This window comes from Anser cygnoides, chromosome 8 (assembly GCF_040182565.1).
Source record: "Anser cygnoides isolate HZ-2024a breed goose chromosome 8, Taihu_goose_T2T_genome, whole genome shotgun sequence".
Lineage (NCBI taxonomy): Eukaryota > Metazoa > Chordata > Aves > Anseriformes > Anatidae > Anser > Anser cygnoides.
Genome location: NC_089880.1, coordinates 9,272,994 through 9,293,769, shown reverse-complemented (window position 1 = coordinate 9,293,769; position 20,776 = coordinate 9,272,994). Strand labels below are relative to the sequence as shown.

Sequence of the window (20,776 nt, the reverse complement as noted above, 5' to 3'; positions counted from 1 at the left end):
AGAGTGAATATTGCTGCTTTAAGTCTGAGATTTGTAGCAATCTCACCACTGAAGAGTTATAAATAAATAACTGTTAGAGATAAATTAAAAAAAACAACAACCAAACAAACCAAAACAATCCAAAAACCACTTTAATCATCCAAAACGTGTGTATTGAAGGAATCTGGGTAACTTTTCCTCCTGTAGTGAATCAGTCATGGCATTCATATCTTTACATGCCTTGCAGGAGAGTCTTGCAAAGATGATAGGTAAAGAGTTAGATTTTTTTTTTTAATCCTAGTATCCATGTAATAACAATAAGATGAGGTAGTGATTTTAGGCAAAACCTAGCACAGGGAGAAGGACAAAAGGAGATCAAGTTTGTTTAGGGACTCTGGTAAGTAGTTCCTTTGACTAGTCTGAGGAATAATTAGCGAGTCCTTTTTTCTGTTTGCACAGAGTTTCGGGAGTGTTGATATGGACAGAAATCATCAAAAGCTTATATTTTTGTACAAGAAACTGTGAGAGTAAGTAGGTGGGGAAACATCATTTTGTTACACAGGGCTATGGTTATATCCCAGAACCTCACAAAGGATTTTGATTTTTTGAAAGAGCCTTTGTAAGGATAGACTCAAGTTGTTAGGAAACTCAGGTATGTCCTTTCAGGCAAGTCATTCCTTACCTATTTGCCTGTTCATATAAAGAATTTTGATCCAGGAAGCACGGTACCCCCTGCAACTGCTCTTTTGGCTTTTCTGTATGATACTTGGCTTGCTAGCATGCCTGTTAACTCTTTTTATTGTAATTCTTCAGTATCTGCTTGATACAGGTTTATCTGCAGTCTTATGAATCCTCTTAGAATATGTTTAAAAATGAAGTTGCCTTCAATGGCAGTTTACCATGTAGAATCTGACTCTTTTGTATCTGAATAACTTTACAACTCCTCGGGTAACGGTACCAAATTATGAGCACCCTAAAATGTCAATTTTATTGTTCCTTTCTAAAAATTGATTCAGTCTGAGACAGATCCTCAGGCTGTCTTCCCCACAGAGGAAAATTTCCTGTATGTGAACTTTACCAGCGTTCTCTGTAGTAAACATTGATGTAGAGATGGCTTAAGATGTAAAAGGAAAACACTAAGAAGATCAGGCTACAAAACAAAATATACCGTCCTTAACATGTTTTGGGCAGGTTTCTTCCATTTTTGATGTCTCTGGAAAAAGTATGGATTCCTTCAGCAAGATGGTCTTCAATATTCTATGTACAGCTCTGAAAGTTTTCATGATGCTTGTATTCTGCCCTTTGAGATGCTGCTTTTAACTATCTTTTAATAGTAACTTCATTGTTATGTCACTCCCTTTGCTGAAATTAGCAGTGGATTTTTTTATGGCAAAAGGTGTAAGGTTTTCTTCATGAGAATGTTGAATTTGAGTACATTGATACCCCTGCTATAGTGTTCTTCAGAGTAGGTTCTATGGGCTAAATAAAGAGCTGTCTTTCCTTTTGTGACTTCTTGGGCCAGATGCTCCAAGAAGTAATTGCTTATGATAGCTAAAGGATTAATCTCAGCATGGCTTCCCTTCTTGACCCACATCCTACCTACAAAATAACTGCGATCTCATAATTACTTTCTTTGGGATTAGTGGAGTTCTGTTACTGTCCAGTGCATATTGGCAGGACAGCCCTAGTGCTTTCGTGGTTTTGTACAAGTTGCCATTCATTGGTTGTCATTCGTGCTTTGGCACCAAGCTTCCTATAATGCACAACCTGTATCCATATGATCTCTTCCAGTACCCTTGTATTGTACTTTGCTATTGCATTGATCCCTGGCTGTCTTTATACTGAATTCATGAGGTTGCTATTGTTTTTAAAATCAGACATTTCACTTCACTTTTTTGTTTTTAAGATTTCCAGAATTTGCATTTGTCTGCTTGCTTACCTTTAAATTTTGCTTAGAACTTCTTGTTGAAGTATTTTTTATGTAGTTTTCTATCTGATTATTATGCACTCCTACCCTCTTCTGGAAATCTAGTGTTTGATTTAATCCCAGGTGGATGAGTCATCCTGTGCTGTCTCTTGCACATCTGTTGGCCTTCCCCAAGTCTGCGGTGTAGTCTTCTAGAGTTTATGCATAATGTGACATTTTCATGTAATTGCTTTTCAGAGCCAAAGTGCATTTGTTTAGTTTAAGGTTTTTCTTCCCGTTATAGTAGTTTAATTTTAGAACTATTTGGGTGGATATATGTTCAGAGGCAATTAATTTCAGGTTTGAATGAATGTATGCAACGTGGCTGTCTTGGTGAGCTGACAGTCTAACCACCCGAAAACGCAACTTCTGAGTTCCCTTACCATTTCTTTAACAGCCACAATTGTTGGGGGCTTTGAGAATCCTTTGAGAATCTGATCTCTTCTGTCTGTCTTCACTCCTCACACAGTCCAGTTCTAACTGTTGACCTTCACAAACAAGCACAAAAATCAGGGTAAAAGAATTGCTGTCTTAAGGCCAGAGATGTGCTGGGGGAAAGAAGCAGTACAGGCAAAGGGAGAGGAGTTCTAGAAATGAAGTCAACATTACTTCATCTGTGGATTAATATTTGGACCAGGTGTCAATGCTGTAAGTGTCTTGCTGTTTCCTTTGCTGGCCTTTTTTGTATAAAGCGCACACAATAATTTAGGATGTTTACTTACACCACGTTAGAAGGGTATGAATTGTGTTTTTGGTAACATAGTCATACTATTGACTATGAAACCTGTTTCTGGAGGGCAGGTTGAGCTTGTCAGATTTTATCTACATTAAATCAGTTTGAGCTGAAACTGCAAATCTTAAGGGAAAATACTAGCAAAATACTGCTTTTGTAACTTATTTATTGAGAGACCCGTTGTTTATTGAACTGGGCATCTTCTCTGGCAGCTAGGATTTGAACCCATACATAGAATATTTAACATCATAAGTATTTGGAGTTACAAGTTTTGAATTACTGCTTTATATCTGTTTCATAAAATAAACCATTGAACATCTAGAAAAAACTTTGTGTTTAAACAGAAATTGATTCCTTCCTGTCATGTTCTTCCTCTCTTTCCTTCCTGAATAATTCTTTGATTTCTGTAATCTCTAGTAGCAGGCTTCAGCAATCTTTTTTTTTTTAAGCAAAAACCTCCTCATTCCATCCATTTCTACTGTAAATGTGTTCATAGCACTTGAATTCTTCCTGTAGGAATGCGAAAGTAGTCTAAGTAGGATTTTCAGCAATCACAAATATATTGGAAAGGAGTAATTATCTCAGTGATTGATGTACTTGAATTTTTTTTAGGTTCCCAGCACGTTTAGAAATATTATATAAATAGCCAGCGTGGTAATTGAGTAGGCTGGGTTGAACCTGTGCTCCTTGTGCGTAGAGAAAGCTTAAACCTGGACTCTTGGAAATTCACTAATAATGGCCTTGTGAACTTGTAATTCTCTGAAGTGAACTGGTGTTCTTACGGGAGGAGTGTGCTCTGAACATTTTTTTTTTTTCAAATCTTTCATCCATTTCTTTTTAGGGATATGTTACAGATTACTGCTAAAACTTTAAATTTGGGGTAGCAGTCTTAAGTCGTATTTTCTTGCAAGTACGAACATATCAGAATTACACTTCCTTGAGTAAACTAACCCTATGCACAGAAGGAACAACATAATCAGTCCAATTGAAGATATGGAAGGCAACTTGGTATAGGATCTGGATTATATGAAACGCTGTCCCTCTAGCTTTGTTTCATAATCATTGGTTGATAAAACTGTGGGGTTTTTCAATCTTTATATATTTATGATAATATTTCGTTGTAATTACTACATCTGGGTTGCAATGTTGAAGCAAAGGCCTCACTTCTTACATCCTATTAATTCCCTTATGCAGTCTGGCCAATTTGATTTTCTCACAATCTGGGTAGATAGTCCTCTCTCTGATTAATATTTATTGTATGAAAAAAAATAAAAGCAAATGTTCTGAATTTTGACTTCTTAACATATTAAAAATATTTGCTTTCCTAACAAAGTAGGAAGTAAGACCAAATAAAATGTTTGTATTCTGTCTTAATCCTAGCATTTTTATATACTTTCTTTCTTAAATTAAAGCCTTTCAATAATAGGGTTGACCCCTTTGACAGTAAGTAGTGTATTTGAAGTAAATGCTGTTGAGATTTTTTTTTGAACATTTATAGTAATGAAGTTCCCTGTAAGGAGATTACAAACTACGCTTACTACAATTTCAGTAAAAGCTTTTACTGAAAGTCCTTTTAATTGGCAAATGCTTAAATTAAAATAACTTTATAGCAAGACTAATATGGTATTTTTAGTTATTTTTGACAGCTAAAAGGTCTGAGTAAAATTTTGGAAGTCTTAACATTCTTTGTAAAAGCAATTTTGTATTTGAGCTCTAGGTGGCAGAATTGTTCTATGTTCCTGACATTCACAATAGTGGTGAACTTAACTGTGAAGTTGAAAAGATGAAGGTGTGTCCCAGCTTAATAGCAATTAGTGCTTTCAGATGGAATGAGGGTGTGGTTCTAGAAGGCCTGTGCACAAGTGACATGGTATAGGTTTCAATTCCCAAACTCTACTTTAAAGTATATTAGCTTACTGACTAAAACTGGGAAGTATATTGCTGTTAGACACTTGTCGATGTGTTTTGAGTACAGCTCTTGAAGGAAGGATAGACCAGATCATGAAAGTTGTTTTCATATTGAGCAATATTGAATCTTGTTTTGGGACTAGGTACCTCAAATTTGTCTGGAGTAACAGAGCTATGTTACCTGAAAGAAATTTAGGTTAGCTGTAAAGTAACACCACACTTAGGCACTTCTATGACTTAAAATAATAAAAACAAACAAACAAAAAACCCACCTGCGTTTCTGTATGGTGCATACATATAAGAAATAACTTCAGGTTATGTACAAGGTATTTTTTTAAAGCAGATTTTATGCTGTGTTCTATTTTCAGGACATTATAGTGTTGCTCTTTCATACTTCTGAGTTAGTGTTTATTCTATTTTAAATTAGATGCTTTACATGTCTTTCACATAAAATACTCTTGCTATAAAAATCTAGTGGGGGGAAAAAATAGAACAAGTGAGGAATGAAACTTGTCACTGGAAACAGTCCACAAATAGGACTAATAACTGTTTTATTTTAGTGCAGTAGACTGTAATAGTACTTAAACTTTTTGACTGGTGGAATATTATTTGTTTCCCAGAGCAAATTTTGTGAAAAGGAGTGTGTGACTTTAATTTTCATTTTCCATGGCAGTTAGTGACAAATCAAGTTTTATTAATGCTTTTTTTTATATATGCCCTAGATGGACAGTTTAAAAAATTTGTCCTATACTCTGCTCCAGTTTGTTAGCTATATCAGTTACGATAACTTCTTACATTGGTACTCTCCTGAAAGCATAACTAAGAAGATCTATTTATACTTAGGTGGTTCTTTTGCAACTTGTTTGTTCTGTTTATGCCTTCTGTATGAAACGTACTGTTGCATGAGTTACTGTATTATGGTCATTGCAGGCCAAAAGTGTATGGAAAATAGTTTGAGAAGTACCATAAGCCCTCTGCAAGCACGCCTGTCAGTGCAGTTGAGCATCTTGTCCTTTTACTTGTTATTCAATGGAAACAAAGGAATGAAAATAGGAGAGGTACATGTACGTGTAATTCAAAAAGGAGGCATTATTTCATGACAATTCCATCATCTGAGGTCGTATTTCTATCTGTGGTCTTTACGAAGTGTTCCTGCGTTAGGAGAATAAAGATGTTGGGTCAGAAATGATGGAAGCTTTTATGGTCTGAATAAGCACAGTGCAGAAAATATCAGTACTTTGTGTAGCTGTTCTACCTGTATTTGAATGCATGCAGCTGTCCCTGAATATCAATTTTGTATGTATTCAACTTTTGATTCTGAGGGCAGTCTAGCACAATACAAAATACAGTGCTCTAAGACTTCAATTTAGAATAACAAGGAGGAGAGAATCAGCTTCAATGTTTGTGAACAGTTTGTGCGGAAGATGCTTAGAGTTTAAGATGTAGGAGAGTGCCTTAAGTGACACTGGATCTAGGTGTGTGATTTAAATTTACATGTGTAAAACATTTTCTTTTAATTTTACAGTTAATCAGTTTATGTACCACACAAACTGTTTAACTTCTGTACTTTTATAAGAACACCTGAATACTGTTGGCACATTCATGCTGCGCAGCACATAAGAATTACTAAAAATCTGTGGTGAGAATATGCATTGTGCCTTGGTTTGTCATTGGCTGCAAAGGACTTAGCAGTATGTCTGAGCATATCAAGCACATGTGTAAAGAAGTGTGGAAGGGGCTTGATTCTTCCTTCTCTATGCCTGCTGTAAATTTGGATGATGTTTATAGTATTCTACCGCTCTTGATCATCCTGGGATGCAGGTCCAACAAGAAATCCTTATCTCAAATAAGAATTTGAGTTTATAGGGTTGTTTCTAGGATCTTCTTTCTTTGCTGTGAAATACCAGTATGTAAAATCTGATACAAACTGATTGCAGCTGATTTATAGGGATGTTGTGAAGCCATGTTCTGTGTTTCTAGTTCTGTATGTCAGATTTCCGCAAGAATTATTTTTTATGAGATGAAATCAATGTTCTTTCTTGATGATTGGTATTAGAAATTATTATTTCTAAAATACTTTCTAAAAATTATTAGAAATTATTACTTTTTGCTAACCTGATAAATAGCAGTTAAAGCTGTTCTTGTGACTAGAGTTCTTTGTCAATGAGCTTTAGGGTTAAGGATAGTTACAGAAATTAAATACAGGTTACACGATAAATATTGCAGTTTTTTTTAATAAGCTGTGCTATATTTATATGAAAGCAGTTTTATTACAGATAGAGTTCTGCTAGTGATGTAACTTGGTGCTCTTCCCCATCAGATCAGGCTGATCTTATATGTTCTGGTATTTCTCCTAAAACAGCCTGGTGTTAAATTAACACCAGTGATAGTAACTTGACTTGCTGTATGTTAGTCACTATGTTGGCAAGGGATAGAGCATCTGCTCCTGTAAATCTTGAGAATTTATATACGATTGAAGGTTTTCCTGAAGAACATGTGTGACTCTTGCTGTGAGATGATGATCAACGATGTTTCTGACCATAGCTGCTGTCCTTGATCGTCTGTTTGTTCCCATTGCCTTCTCTTCCTATCTACATCTAGTGCGTGCATGAGTCCTCTCTGTAGAGGCATGAAGGAGGATGGGAGAAGAAATCTGTTGCTATAGAGCTTTATTTAAGAAAATATCAGAAACCTGGTTTGATAGCTGCTGAAACATTCTTCCTCTTTTTTCTTCCCCAGTGTGGTAAAATACCATTAGGTGTAGACATGGCTGGAATTAATGAAGAGCTTTCATGGGAGTAGCAGCGCTCTAGGCAGATAAAAACAAGAATTGATGAACTTGTCCTTTTATACTGAAGATTTTCTTAAGCATTGTTTTAAAAGAATGTTCAAATATCTTTAAGACCTAGTACAGAGAGACACGGATTTTTTTTTTGTTTCCTGGTCTGACCCCCAGATTGGAAGTTTTTGGTAATAAAACTGTAGCATTTGGTATTAAGTTTAACTAAATCTAGGGCAGAAGCTAAGGGATGTTTATATTCTGGATCTCTAAAGGGATGAACAATGAAAACTTAGTGGTCTTTCCTCTCTGCAGGGCTTTGCAAATCAGTTAGAACCTGCAATGGACTTTGTGCTCAATCGTTTTCTGTCACAACAATGTAATCCCACATCCCCAAACAAGCCAATAAACAGCAAGATGATGATCGTAGTTTGAGCGTTTGTTAAAGCACTGCTGTTTTTTTCCCCCTTCGAAACAGATATTACTTGCGTCCTTGGGGGACCTGCATTTTCATGCTGTCAAAGAAAACATCAGCAAGAACACTTTGTAATTCTATGCTTATTAACAACTTCTTTTCAGCAAACTGGAGAATATCTTCAGGTTAAAAAAAAAAAAAAAGGAAATTAAAATTTGGTCCAGGACATGGAATTTCAATTTATTAAAAACTGAGATGCTAAAATGCCTTAGAAAAAATCATAATCGGAAATTTAATTTCTGTTCTATGAGTACGTTAACTGCAGGTTTTATGAATGAGATAGGTTTGTGAAAGCTGGCTGTAGTTTCCCTGTGACTGCAAGACTTGGCTTCTACATGGACAATCACTCTAAGTTCCTTCTCTTGTTATTTAATTAGTTCATCCTTCTGAGTTTCAGAAGACTCAGGAGCTTGTCTTTCCAAGAGGCAATATGTGATGAAGCACAGCAAGGACTAGAATTGTGCTGCCCAGTCCAGTGTCTGGGGGAAGTCTCTGAATTTCAACTTAAAACATATAGTTGCACTCACTTTCCAAAGAATAGAGCCGATTTGGAGTATCCACATATAATTGATATGCACATGGCTCACAGCTCTTTGAAGTGGTTTTCCAGATTTTTTTTTGATAGAAAAGAACTTGAAATAGAGTGTTGCATGAGTTCTTTCAGCCTTTGTGAAAAGAACTTTTTGTGTGTGCAAGGAATGGCTTTGCCTTCATAAGTGGCTTCTGGGGGTATTCCAGTTCCAGCCCTTCTGGCTTGGAGCAAATTGATAACATGCTGACTGACTGAGGTCAAGTGAGTGAGCTTAGAGAAGCTTTGAATTACAGCTCTCTTTAAATTATTTCTATAAAAATCACGCCAGACATGTTTGCTTTACAAACCAAATGCAAAAATTATAATGCCGGTGGTCTTCGTTAACAATATTTCAGTGTTAGAGTCTTCCATAGCATTGTAAGCTAAGCATATGAATACTTGATACTATTCCAAACTATTAAAAAGTCACTTTCATTAATTGATAAAAGATTTCTTTTACTGATGATCCATTACTAAAATAGTAATGAAAGACGTGTACATATCTCTAACTTAAAATACATATTAAGTGGTAACATAATAAGTATCTGCCTTTCAAAAGTTTAATTAGCACTTTTTTTTCTGTAAAACAATCCCATTAATATTAGCTGGAGGAATATGCTTAAAAACATTAATTGATATAACTCATGCCCCAGTGACTTTTTTGTTTTTCTGCGAAGCACAAGTTAACGAAATGGTTTCTTTCATGTGTATTAGTATCACTTGAAATAGTCACCAAGGTTCACAGGTATTCAATATGTTTTTCAGAACTTTGCCAAGAATATTTTTGCAATTCTTCAATCAGTAAAAGCCAGAGAAGAAGGCCGAGCACCTGAGCAAAGACCTGCACCAAATACAGCACCGACGGTAAGAGCAGCACCTTGAATATGAAGGTTTTCATTCCAAAAGTGCGAGTACACTGTCCTGTAGTTATTAAACACGAAGTTTGTTTTAGTGTCGTTGCAGTGAATGAATAACTTTCAAGCATAACTTCACAGATATTCTTTGCTTTAAGTTACATTTACTGGTATTTAAAGAGTTGAATATTTTAGTTTAATTTGTTCAATATGTTCTTGTTACTTACCAATGAAAGTGTTAGTGCCAGCTTCGGTATGTATCAAACACCAGAGACATTCTGCATCTATTTGGGAGAAATGTATTACTTGAGACTACTGCCATTTCAAACAAATTTTTTTGCTGGTGTTTTTTTTTTTTTGACAGATAGGGTAGCAAATGCTTAAGAATCTGGAACATGACTCACTGGCGGGAACAGCTTGAACCAGCTTTCTTTTGCCTGTAATAAATCAGGAGGACAGACTTACAGCTTTACTGTTTAAGTTGTCTAGGTATTAGACAGGGTTTGTTCTGTATGTTTACTATTGGTCTTTATTAAACATAATATATTCTTGAACTCAGTGGCAATCTGGTATAAAAACTGTTTAATTTTACTTGGGTTTATTCTTGCTACCACTGCATTTAACAAAGAACTAAATTTAAGTAGCAAGGTGAGTTTCAACTTTTAAATATTTGCTTTGTGTTGAATTTCATAAATTGTCCATGGGACTCTTCAAACATACTGTGCAGAATAGTATCAGCCACAGTAAAAATGAATTGGTATATAGTGGCATGTTATAGGTGCCTTAAAAAACAAATAAAAAACCACACACGCAAAAAACATGAAACCAAACCTCTCCTCCCCTTTTTATTTACAGAATGCTTTTTTTCACCGAATCTGGCTTTATTCTGGCGGTTTAACAGATTTCTAGCTTAATCAAGCTGGCAAGGAACATTGTGTGTATGGCTGAAGCCTTAACCATGAGTTACCAGTTGACAAATTTTTTTCTGAATCTTGAGATATTACAAGAACTCAGTGATTTTAGAAAACTTGAAGATTTTAGCTAATATCGTTTGCTATTACTACTCCAGTTTTGCCTCAGGTTGTTGTCGTTCCTTTCAGTATATACTTCCAAACTTAGGCTGTTCGGCTGTAAGTAGATGTTGAAACTAGACATAGTAGTATTCAAATAAATTGAAAGTCCTACAGAAGTGAACTAATTTTATTGTCTTAAGCAGTTCTATGTAATGCTTTGTGAACTTCACAAATCAACAGATACTTTCAGGATGTCTAAAAAGCACTTACTTAACTTGTTTTAGGATCCCACTTTGCGAAATAAGCAACCTATTCCAGCTGCCTACAACAGATACGATCAGGAAAGATTCAAAGGCAAAGAGGGTAAGTTGATTGTAATCCTTCCTAAAAATAATAATTAAAATAAAAAAGGGAAGTGAAGTCAAGGAGTAAAGTTAGGGTTCCAGGATTTTCTGTGCCGTTGCTTGTCAAACCTAAGCAAAGACCAAAAAAAGCTATTGCTGTGCCTAAAGTTAGCTTTTGTCCAATGGTAATACTGGGTAACCAAGTCTAAACATTATCTCTTAGCAATTCTTTCTACCATTTAGGAAGCAAACTGAAAGCTTAAAACTAGAACTTGCTGAAAAAAATTGTTTGGGAAGGTCACGTGCAATTAATAAATAAAAAACAAAACACTAGATCTGCAAATATGAGTGTTAGAGGTATCAAATGAAATAAGTTACCCCTCCTCACACAAACACAACTACTTTAGAAGTTGCTTTCAGTAATCATAAGTATTATTAACTTATGTGTCTAATGAAAAAAATGGCAACAGCAGTGCAAAATATTAGCTTCCTTCTAGAGAGAAGATGGAAATAATCTACAGTATTCAAGAATTTTCATTCATTTTAAACCAGGGTGGAAGCTTGAACTTGAGTGATGTCTTCCTAAATCAGAATTTTTGTGTCCTCCCCCTTGCTTTTTTTCATCTTAGGTTCTGGTTCTAGTAATGTTGTCTTGCTGTGTTTCGGTTTTGCAAGTAGTGTTTGTTGTGGTTGGATGTTTTCTTGTTTCTTGCAGAAGGCAAGGCAAATTCTTCTACGGTTCTGAGTTTCCTCTTCGTTCTTGTTATCAAACAAAATCATTCTTTTCCTTAATGAAGCTTCTTATGCATGATGCTTAGGGCATTCTTTTCTGGCTGCAAGAGCTTACATGCTGTTAAATGCTGCTGTAAATTATAGATGAGCAGTTCAGCTTTCGTCTTGCAGAGTATTTTGCTTTGTCAAAGTTAATACCATTTTTTGTTTGGGGAAGTTAATAACAAACATCTGAGAATTTACATGGTATTCCACGTATGTGCTGTACTGTAGCTGATTGTGTTCAATTTTGTATTGAAATGGGAAAGAAGGAAAAAACCCTCCCCTGAATATATTTACTGATGCCTGTTCAGTTTTGTTTCTGACAATTTTTAGTCTTCAGTACTTGAGCATTTTCCAAGTAGTTTTTCTTTCACTACAATTTCCTATGAAGAGTTTTTCTTAAAGTAAATAGCTATACTGGACAGTGTGAAATTAGAGCTGGAGAAATCAATTAATGCCCAGGTATAACAGTTCAAATGTACTGATTGTACCAATTCTTGCTCCACTGAGTGCATCTAACAGTATAGGTGGCAAAGTAAAGTTTCTCTGTGCTGCTCTAAGTCTTGTCCTTTTAGTAATGTTCCACATTGTTGTTTTTTCTTAAGGTTTCAACATAGCAGAAGTCAAAAATTGTAAAAATGCCACTACTTTTAGTCCTATTCGGTGTAAATTGGAGAGGGGCTTGCTGTACAACCACATGATTTCATTCTGTAATGGTGAAAAGAATAATTAACCAAATTCTTCGGGAAAGCATTGCTTGTGGCTTCCTGCTATTTTCATTTTATGTTTAAATTATTCTTGTAATTGCTGGATTTTCAAACGTAGATAGATACAGTTTTTCAGACGTATGTCAATTTCAAACAATTGTGTTAAGTGTTAGGTCTAGGCAGTAGAGGACTAAGAAGTTTTTAAAGCTGAAGAGACTCTGGACCATGGAAAACATCTTTTCCTGTCTCCTGTGCATTGTCAACAAAAATTCCTTAAAATTTTTCTCATTTTAAGTATATCTTTTAAATTGTGATTTCTGTTCTGTAGGAGAATTGGTAGTAGGAGTTCCAGAGTTCTGAAACATGACTAATGTCTTAGACATATTTATTGCATTCATTTCTAAGGTTAGAGGATTCTGTTTCTTTTTGGCAGAAAATGTGCAAGAGCTTCACGTTTGGAAAAAGTAGATTGTGCTTGCAATAGATTGCTTTTGTGCTCTCACTCTCCTGGCTTTGTGTGACCAGGTACTTTGATAATGTGTCTATTCAGTAGTGGAAAATATGCACAGATTTGTGTTGTGATTTTCTTTTTCATTAGTACTGTGACACTTTAAGAACTTGGATTTAATTACCTGTAAGATTGTTATTAAACTGTTTTAAATGAACTTTGCAGAGAAGTTTGTAAGCTCTAGCTAGCGTAACTTGGAAATCTAGGTTTCAAACTTCAGTTTTACTTGTTAGGGAGTAGTACTGAAAAGGAGTGTTCAGTAAACTACTTTGTAGAATGAAATTTGGTGTCAGTGACTTAATTACCATGGGTGTGAAGTGGGGTAGTGAATCGTTTCCAGGCAGTCTGGAGAGCTGTTGCTATCTGTTTTGAAAAGTATACAGATGAAAAAAAAAAGTGATTATTCAATCTTATTCATCTGCAATTCAAGCAAAGCCTTTTATGTGAGTTTTCCAGTTCTGGAGAGTGGTATTCCTTCAAACTGTTTGTTTGCCTAGACTTCCTTCAAGAAACAAGTCTTTTTGAAACTGTTATTCTTAGGCAATGTATCTGTGCTCAAGTTTACACCTGGATCTGATGGCTAGAGCTGCAGCAGGTGCAGAAGCAAAATGTCTAGTGACCTAGATTGACACAGAGCAGTGGGCTCTGAGCAAATGGAAGGCACTTTGAGCATTTATACTCAAATGTGAGGAAATGGAACATCTGACTGCATGATGATGGAGAAGATAATCAGTCCAATAAGCTGATGCATTAGTGTGCATATTTTCATTACTAGGTCTAATTCTCCTAAATGAGAGGAGGCACTCAGGTTGATGCATGGTGATGCTAGAAAGGTAACTAGTGATGAACCACGCTAGGAAAGTATATGATTCTTTAGAGGATTTTTGGGTCATTGAACTGTGAAATTGTGATCATAATACATGCAGTGACTGGAGAAGAAAAGCTAGTCTTAATGTTAGATGGCAATAGTTTGTTTTGAAGCACTAGAACTGATTATGCAGTAGTAGTTGTTATTGTGTTTAGTCTCTAGAGATTTAGGTTTTAGACATTTCTTGATCAAGATGTTTTTAACAATGCTTCAGTTTATTAAACTGATTATATTTGGCAAACAGAAAAAGCTGTAATACATTTGCCACTATATGTTAATGCTGGGTTTTGCTTGCATTCTTTACTCTGTATTTGAAATATTTAATCTGGACTGCTTTTTGCGTAAATGAAGTGTATATGATTGCCTAGCTATTTTGTAATTTTACTGAAAAAATCCAAGTTATTGAAGACTGTTATGTAGCTTTTTTTAGCAGTTGTTCTGCCTCCAATTCCAAGTTGAAAAATAAAGATCTGCAGTTTCACAGTCATGATGCTTTTCTTTTTAAAGGGTCTTTTCTTCCCAAATACTTACCCTTTTCTTAGTAGACTTACAATTTTAACTGTTGTTTTTTCTATCGTCATTGGTGAAAGTAGGATTTAGAAACTGGAGTTGCAAACTAATTCTTGGCCAGGCATCAATATTCCATGTCTGTGCTGCTGCGTGACTCAGCAGCGCCGGTTTGAGCCGCTGAGGAAGGGATAGAAGAAATGTATTGCATTTGTGTTCTTAGTCAGAGAGGATGTATGGTACAGCATTTATGCTGATGTATGCTGGGGGCATGTCCCCTGGTGCTCCAGGTTGCTCTGTGTTCTGCTCTTCTTTACTGTGACCTGTTGGTCCTCTTGTGTCCTAGGGCTGCTATTGAGCAGCTGTGTCGGGGTCAGCCACTGCCCTCAGAGAATGCTCTGGAAGAAATGCCGCTCCTCTTTCTGTCTTGGCCCTTGAATGTCTTCTACAAACAGCTGCAGCAACCTGGCTAACAGCCTCAGTAATTTTTGAAGTGGGAATGCAGCCATAGCTGTGGAGTTCCTGACTTGGAAGCGTTTGTTCCCTGCTTTGCATAGGCTGTGTACAGGGAGTGGAGCTGAAGGTACTGTATGTAGCTATGTGCAGAAGTTAAGACCTTCAAAAAAGGCATGAATGTACAGGTGTCAGGGCTCTTGCAGTTTGCAGTGTCGATTTCTGCAAGTGAGTGCAGTGTGAGTGGCTGACTGTTAGAGTATCACGTGGTAAATAAGAGGATCAGGGAAAAACTATTCTGAGCAAAGAATGTCCATGCTGTTGTCAGTTAAAAGAGGGTTGCTGTGGTTATCTGGAAGCTGGCAATGCTGAACTCATTCATCAGCTGCTTAAGAGTTTAAGGCAGGAAAGTTGCGAGCTGGTGGGCTGTTTGGGAGGTGGTTTCTTCTACTCATCCCACCCTACCTGCAAGTGGCAGGCCCTGGAGTCCCCAGGAGACCTCATAGTGGCTGTGGTGACTGTTTGCAGGAACCTAAGTGGGCACCTGCATTCTACTGGGGCCATTCAGCTTCTCTCAGATTTACATTAGTAAGAAAAGGCACTCTGCCGTTATTTACCGATTATCAGGAATGTTTTATTTAACACCTAAGTAGCTGTTAAATAGCATTGGAAGGCCTGTATACCTGCTGAAAATACTTAGCAGGCTAGGAGCCCACTCACTGATGCCTGAGGCAATAGCTGGCTCTTCGGATCCTAGTTGTTTGCTCTTCTTGCTAGGAGGAGGGGGCAGCGCAAGGCTGGGAGAAGGAAAGCAGTGAGATCCAGGGCCCTGTTTAGCGGCTCTTGTGGCTCGTTACATGAACCAGGACACATTTTTGAGGGACTTGAGATTTTTGCAAAAGATGAAACCATTTACGATTGAACAGGGGCTTGTTCCCTGTGAGGTGCTTCTCTCCCCTTTGATTTTAAATTTTATTTTCTAACTGTGATGCTGGCTCTGTGGGCTTTTATTCCCTTTGCGTGGCTAATGGAGACTTGAGTTAGTTTTTGTTCTTGTATATTTTATTTTTAGTTCAGGAGGAATGCAAGGTTTTATAGGGACAAAGAAAAAGGTTGTTGGAAAGAAATACCTGAAATGGAGAGCAAATATGAAGAACTAATTAACTGTAGAAGTAGGGTTTGTGCTGAGAGGAAAGGAGCGGGCAGGCCAGGCATGGCAGGGTGTGCTGCTTGCTGGCCTTGTTAAGGGGTGTCTGTATTTCCTGAGTTTGGGAAGGATGTCTGGTTGAAATAGTTGAGAACCTTTTATGTCACAGGTAGGAAGAACCCATAATACGCCAATTTGGAGAGGGCAAAGTTTCCTCTGTTGGTAATCATCTGTAATCCCCAAACAGCTGTCATTCTAGATTATGCATCTCTGATTTGTGTCACTCCAGGTCAGCAAAAGCATCCCTTCTACTGAAGGGAGCTCTACCACATATTCTGTAAGGCCTCAGGCACTTCCTGAAACATTAATATGTTCCTTGCCTAGAAACGGTGACCTATATAGTCAGTGAGAAAACTGTTATTTGTAGAAATGCTGTTCAGAAGAAACTTTAGCTTGAGTTCAGCTGTATTAGCCCTGTGCTGAGGTTCAATGTGTAAAGAAACTCATGACTGTACCTACCTGCATTTTGCTTTCTCAAAATCAACTTTGCATAGTTCAGGAATGTCAAGCCTGGCAGAAGGGAGGGCTTTGAGAAGCTGAGATAAAGAAGGGCTGGAGCAAACGTGAATTTGTACAGTGAGATGGAGAAACGGCCTGTGACATGGTGGGCAGTGCAGGTAAAATACGATCCAGTCAGTAAGACTAGGCTTCTCTGCGTGGTGGTAGGTTTGATAATATTATTGAGGAGGAAGGAAAGGAAAAAAGAGGCAAAACTAAAAAACAGTGTTCAGATAGCAGATACCCGTCATTGTGGTGAGAGGAGTATGATCAGTTTTGAACTCTTCGGTATCTTCTCGTAGGCACTGGAGAGTAATAAAATCTGGAGAACTTTTATGCCTCATTTCCTACAACTCTATGATAATCTTCCTCATCTAAAGGAAGAAAGGATGATCAACGATAGATGCTTCCCAGGGCCATCTGTATTGTTGTCAGGGTTGTCTAGGTTTCAATTTAAGTTAATGTACTCATGGTAAGCGCAAGAAGCTCTAACAGTATTGAAACTCTGATATTTTTCTTGGAAGTTTGTAGGCTCAAGTATGAGAATTAACCTTGGTTATGCATTATTTTGGGTTTCTAAGTTTTTAAGCTGCTGCATAGTGTGAAGATGATGTAAAAAAAAGGCAATAAACCTCCAATTCTCAATAAGGGTTTCTGCAACCATCAAGTACCTCTACTCAAGTCTAGTTGAAATAACACAGAAGTTGCTTAGCATAGACAAATGCTTGCAGTCACCATCATCCTCCATACCAGAGTGTCTTTAACTGCTTGGCTTGATTGCAGCACATGTTTCATAATCATGGCTAACCTGTGCAGTCAGGTCCACCCCTCAATCATGAGCCCATCTAGTATGTTGCATCTCTGCCTTGCTGGGCCCACTGAGCTATAAATAATTCACCCTTATGTTGCCAGTGTAGATCCACCCAACCACTTCAGTCTTAGCAGCCTGATCCACCACCTGGTTGACTCTTGCATATGTGAGCATCTATGTGGCATACTTTAGCAACCAAGTTCTCTACTTGGGTAGCAATATCTTGCCACAGTGCGGCAGCCCAGATGGGTTTGCCTCTGCGCTGCCAGTTGCTTTGCTCCCATTGCTGTAACCACCACAAACCATGCTGATGACTTCTCATGGCCATCCCTGGTGATTAGTAGTAATCGTGCCATTTTAAGCATGAACTAATTGAGCTGTTGGTCGGTAGGGCCAGCTGACAACAGATGCATGAGATTAGGGAATGTACAAATGGGAAAAGGTTTCACTACAAATTACGATGGCAGCAGTCATGAGCTGACTTAGTACTGAAAATAGGAAGACAGAAGGGCTTCTCAAACCCCAAAAGGCTAGCAGCAGAAAGTTTAGTCACTGAGCACTTGTAGACTTCTGTTACTTAGCATATATTCAGCCTGATTAAAAGTGTTCCAAAAAAAAGCAAAGAAAAAACACAGCCTTTTATCACTTTTAGTCTGGTAGTGTGAATTTCTGTGGTTTCTGTTTTGTGTACCATGTGATAACGACACTATTGCTTCTCTGCACTGCAGAAGTGGGTTTATCGTATTAAGTGTCCATGGTTTTATAGTCAGTTGGTATACCAGTTTCTGATTAAGTACACTTTTGTATTCATACAGCTGTGAATATGTTGCATCATAATGCATTCTGGGAATTAGTTGCTTCTACATTTTGTAGTAAAGAGAATTTGAGACCGCATGCATATTGTTCCACATTCTTGCAAAGATTTAAATTTACATCCTTCCTCTGAACGATTCCATGCAGCAGAAGAAGCTTACTCTGGTTACAGAAAGCAGAAATACCAAATGGAGAGTTGCTTAAAGACAACACTGGTCTCTTAAATGCTAACCAAGTTTTGTAGTATGAACAGAACCTAAACTGAACCAACAACAAGACACGTTCTTTGCAAAAATAACTTCAAAGATACTTCTGATGTTGTCTGTTTAGTCATGATGTCTCAATGCTCAGAACAACTTACAAGAGACTCTTCTATTTTGCAGAAACGGAAGGCTTTAAAATCGATACCATGGGTACCTATCACGGAATGACTCTGAAGTCTGTAACGGTAAGCTAAAGGTCTTTCCTTAAACATGTTTTATGGAAACAATGCATGTCTTGTCAGCCTTGCCTAGGCTCTGGAAGGTCACTTTAGTTGACTAATGGAATTAATGAGTGTTTTTCTCTGTGACAAGGTAAAAATGTTTTGATTTGGTCATCGCATTTTAAAGAACTCTGTTCAAGGGTTTTGTCTGCAGTAAAAAGGTGCAATGGGAACGCTTTGCTGGCAGGTTTGTCTCGTTGAGGTGCAGCCTCTTTATGACTGATTATATTAAGACTGTATGACTATGTTTTTGCCAGCCTTCTGTATGCCTGTTAAGGACATCTTTTATACTCAGAAGTGATAAAACTATACTCGTGAAATCTTAGTAATAAAACTAGATTTTGGAATATTGATGTGTTTCCTAGTCTGTGCTTCATAACAATAAATTTGTTTAGTGGTAGAGGAATTTAACTTGCATTACTATTTTGAAACTTTCTGGCTTAGTGAGATTGAATTCTTTCATATGACTTTGCAATGCTGTCAGTGGGAATTGCCACATATACAGATGAGAGAGACCCTCGAACAGATATCTTTTTTTGCCAATATTTCTCCGCTTTTATGGAAATGGCTTGAATGTTCTCAAGCTAATGCTGTTTTGATCTACTGGTAAGTAGGACAAATGCTACAAAACTAATGTAGAGCCCTCATTAAAGTTTTTGCCATCTGTGTACCTATATAAATCTGAATTGGCAGCACTAAACACTCTCCTAAATCCATGTACCACTACTAGTTTGCACTCCTAATTCTAAGATAAAATAGTATCTTGAATGTAAATTTATTAAAACCATTTAGAACTTTTTCTTCTTGATAAAAGCTCTTGCTTAAGTCTTTCATTCCCAACCTCATTCAGACTTCAAATATTTAAAATAATTGTATGGCAATATTTTAAGGAGGGAATCCATTTACTTCTAAAACAAATGTGGATGAATTCAGAAATTGAGAGAGAGAGAGGGGAAAACCTATTATGTCCTCCGAAGATTTGTTCTTGCCCCTTGCATGATGTAAGGCTGCTTTATGAGGGATCACAGTGTTGTTATACTAGATCCAGATTTCTATGGTATGATGTGTTTGTTTCTATTCATATTGTTGTAAATTAGTAAATAGGCTGTGTTTAAATCGCCCTATGGAGGCAGGAAAAAAGCATGATTATAGTAAAGTAGAAAAGCTGAGATGTTGTAACATGTTTTGTGCTAACACTGAGATGTTAGTGTAAAAATTTTAAAAGTGAAGGAGTGACATAGTAACTCTAAAAATGATATTTGTTGGAGTTCATGAGAAATAATTAACTTTTGTTTTAGGAAACCTAGCTGGTATATTCAGTATAGTACCTAAAGTTTTGAGGTAGAATTAAGCTGTCCTTGCTGGTTTCAGCCATTAAGGAGGCAGATATAACTGATATAAAAAATTACTAATAAACCTTTTTGCAACATAAACTTGAAATTTTTGGAATAACTGTTTAAGAGGTATTGCATGACTGCACATAGAATATCATCTGGTGTCATGAGAAATATTAAAACTCCATCTGTTATTTAGCATTTTTCCAAGAAAGAATTTACAAGGGCTGTTTAGAACCTTATTTTACAGACTATTAAAAATTTGCCCTAGATGTTTACCTCATTCATAAGTTGCGGTGACATACTGACTTTGTTTTTCAGAGGGGGGGGTAAAATAAATCTGTTAATTACGTGGCACAGAAGTATTCATCTGTTTTTGTCTAAACTTTGTCACAGTGATGGATCTACATAGGCCTAACCCATAATCCTCAGACAGTTGTTTTGCGTAGAATGCTTAATGTACTAGTTAGCAAATTTTGCATTAAGCTTTTACTCTATTTTTTTGGGGGGGAGGTGGGGGTGTTCCTATTTTTAATGCTAGAAAATATAGGAGGAAATGGAAAATATCTCCCCAAAAGTGAAATGGAAAAAGTCCAAATACTCATTACTAAATCATAAGAATATGGAGAATAATATTTGAGTGGCATCCTACATATGCTCTGTCTTGTGTGCTATCCCCATACTAAAGGGTATTTGTAATATCCCTTTTGTGTATTCATCAAACATCTCGATGGACTTGAAGTGCTAGGTAGCTCTTTATTAGAGGCTGTTTTCAAAGTTCGGACCTCTTATTTCCAGATGAATGGTGAGTGAACTTTGAAGTGCTAATTTCTATGCCATTGTTTTCCTTTTAAGTTAAGTAGCTTTTCTGTTTGTTGGAGTATTTGTTTTCATTGGTGTACTATGGACACCAGTCATGCTTTTAAAACTTATTCTGCTTGGCTAAACAAGTCTACTTGGGAAATGAGCTTGCAATTCCCATTTGAGTATTCTTTAGCTATTCCAGTTAAATTCTTTTTTTCTTTCTTTTTGAACATGGAGATGTAAAACTTCACGTAGTCTTCCAAGTGAGATTTAACCAACAGCTTGTAGAAAGTCATTAAAAATTTCTTACTGGTTCTGAAAGTATAAATATTACTTGGAGATAGATGAATTAGCTATTTTACTTCATCTTCATTCTTTCTCACCTT

At 36.8% G+C, this 20,776-nt stretch overlaps 1 protein-coding gene across 1 annotated transcript in view; it reads left to right on the top strand.

Moving 5' to 3' along the window:
- CDC73 (cell division cycle 73) overlaps positions 1-20,776 on the top strand; it is a 98,253-nt gene that overhangs the window by 11,051 nt on the left and 66,426 nt on the right. The window contains exons 8-10 of the mRNA XM_048080283.2: positions 9,177-9,275; positions 10,563-10,641; positions 18,152-18,216. Of these exons, the coding sequence (XP_047936240.2) occupies positions 9,177-9,275; positions 10,563-10,641; positions 18,152-18,216 (243 nt within the window). The remainder of the gene's footprint in view (positions 1-9,176; positions 9,276-10,562; positions 10,642-18,151; positions 18,217-20,776) is intronic.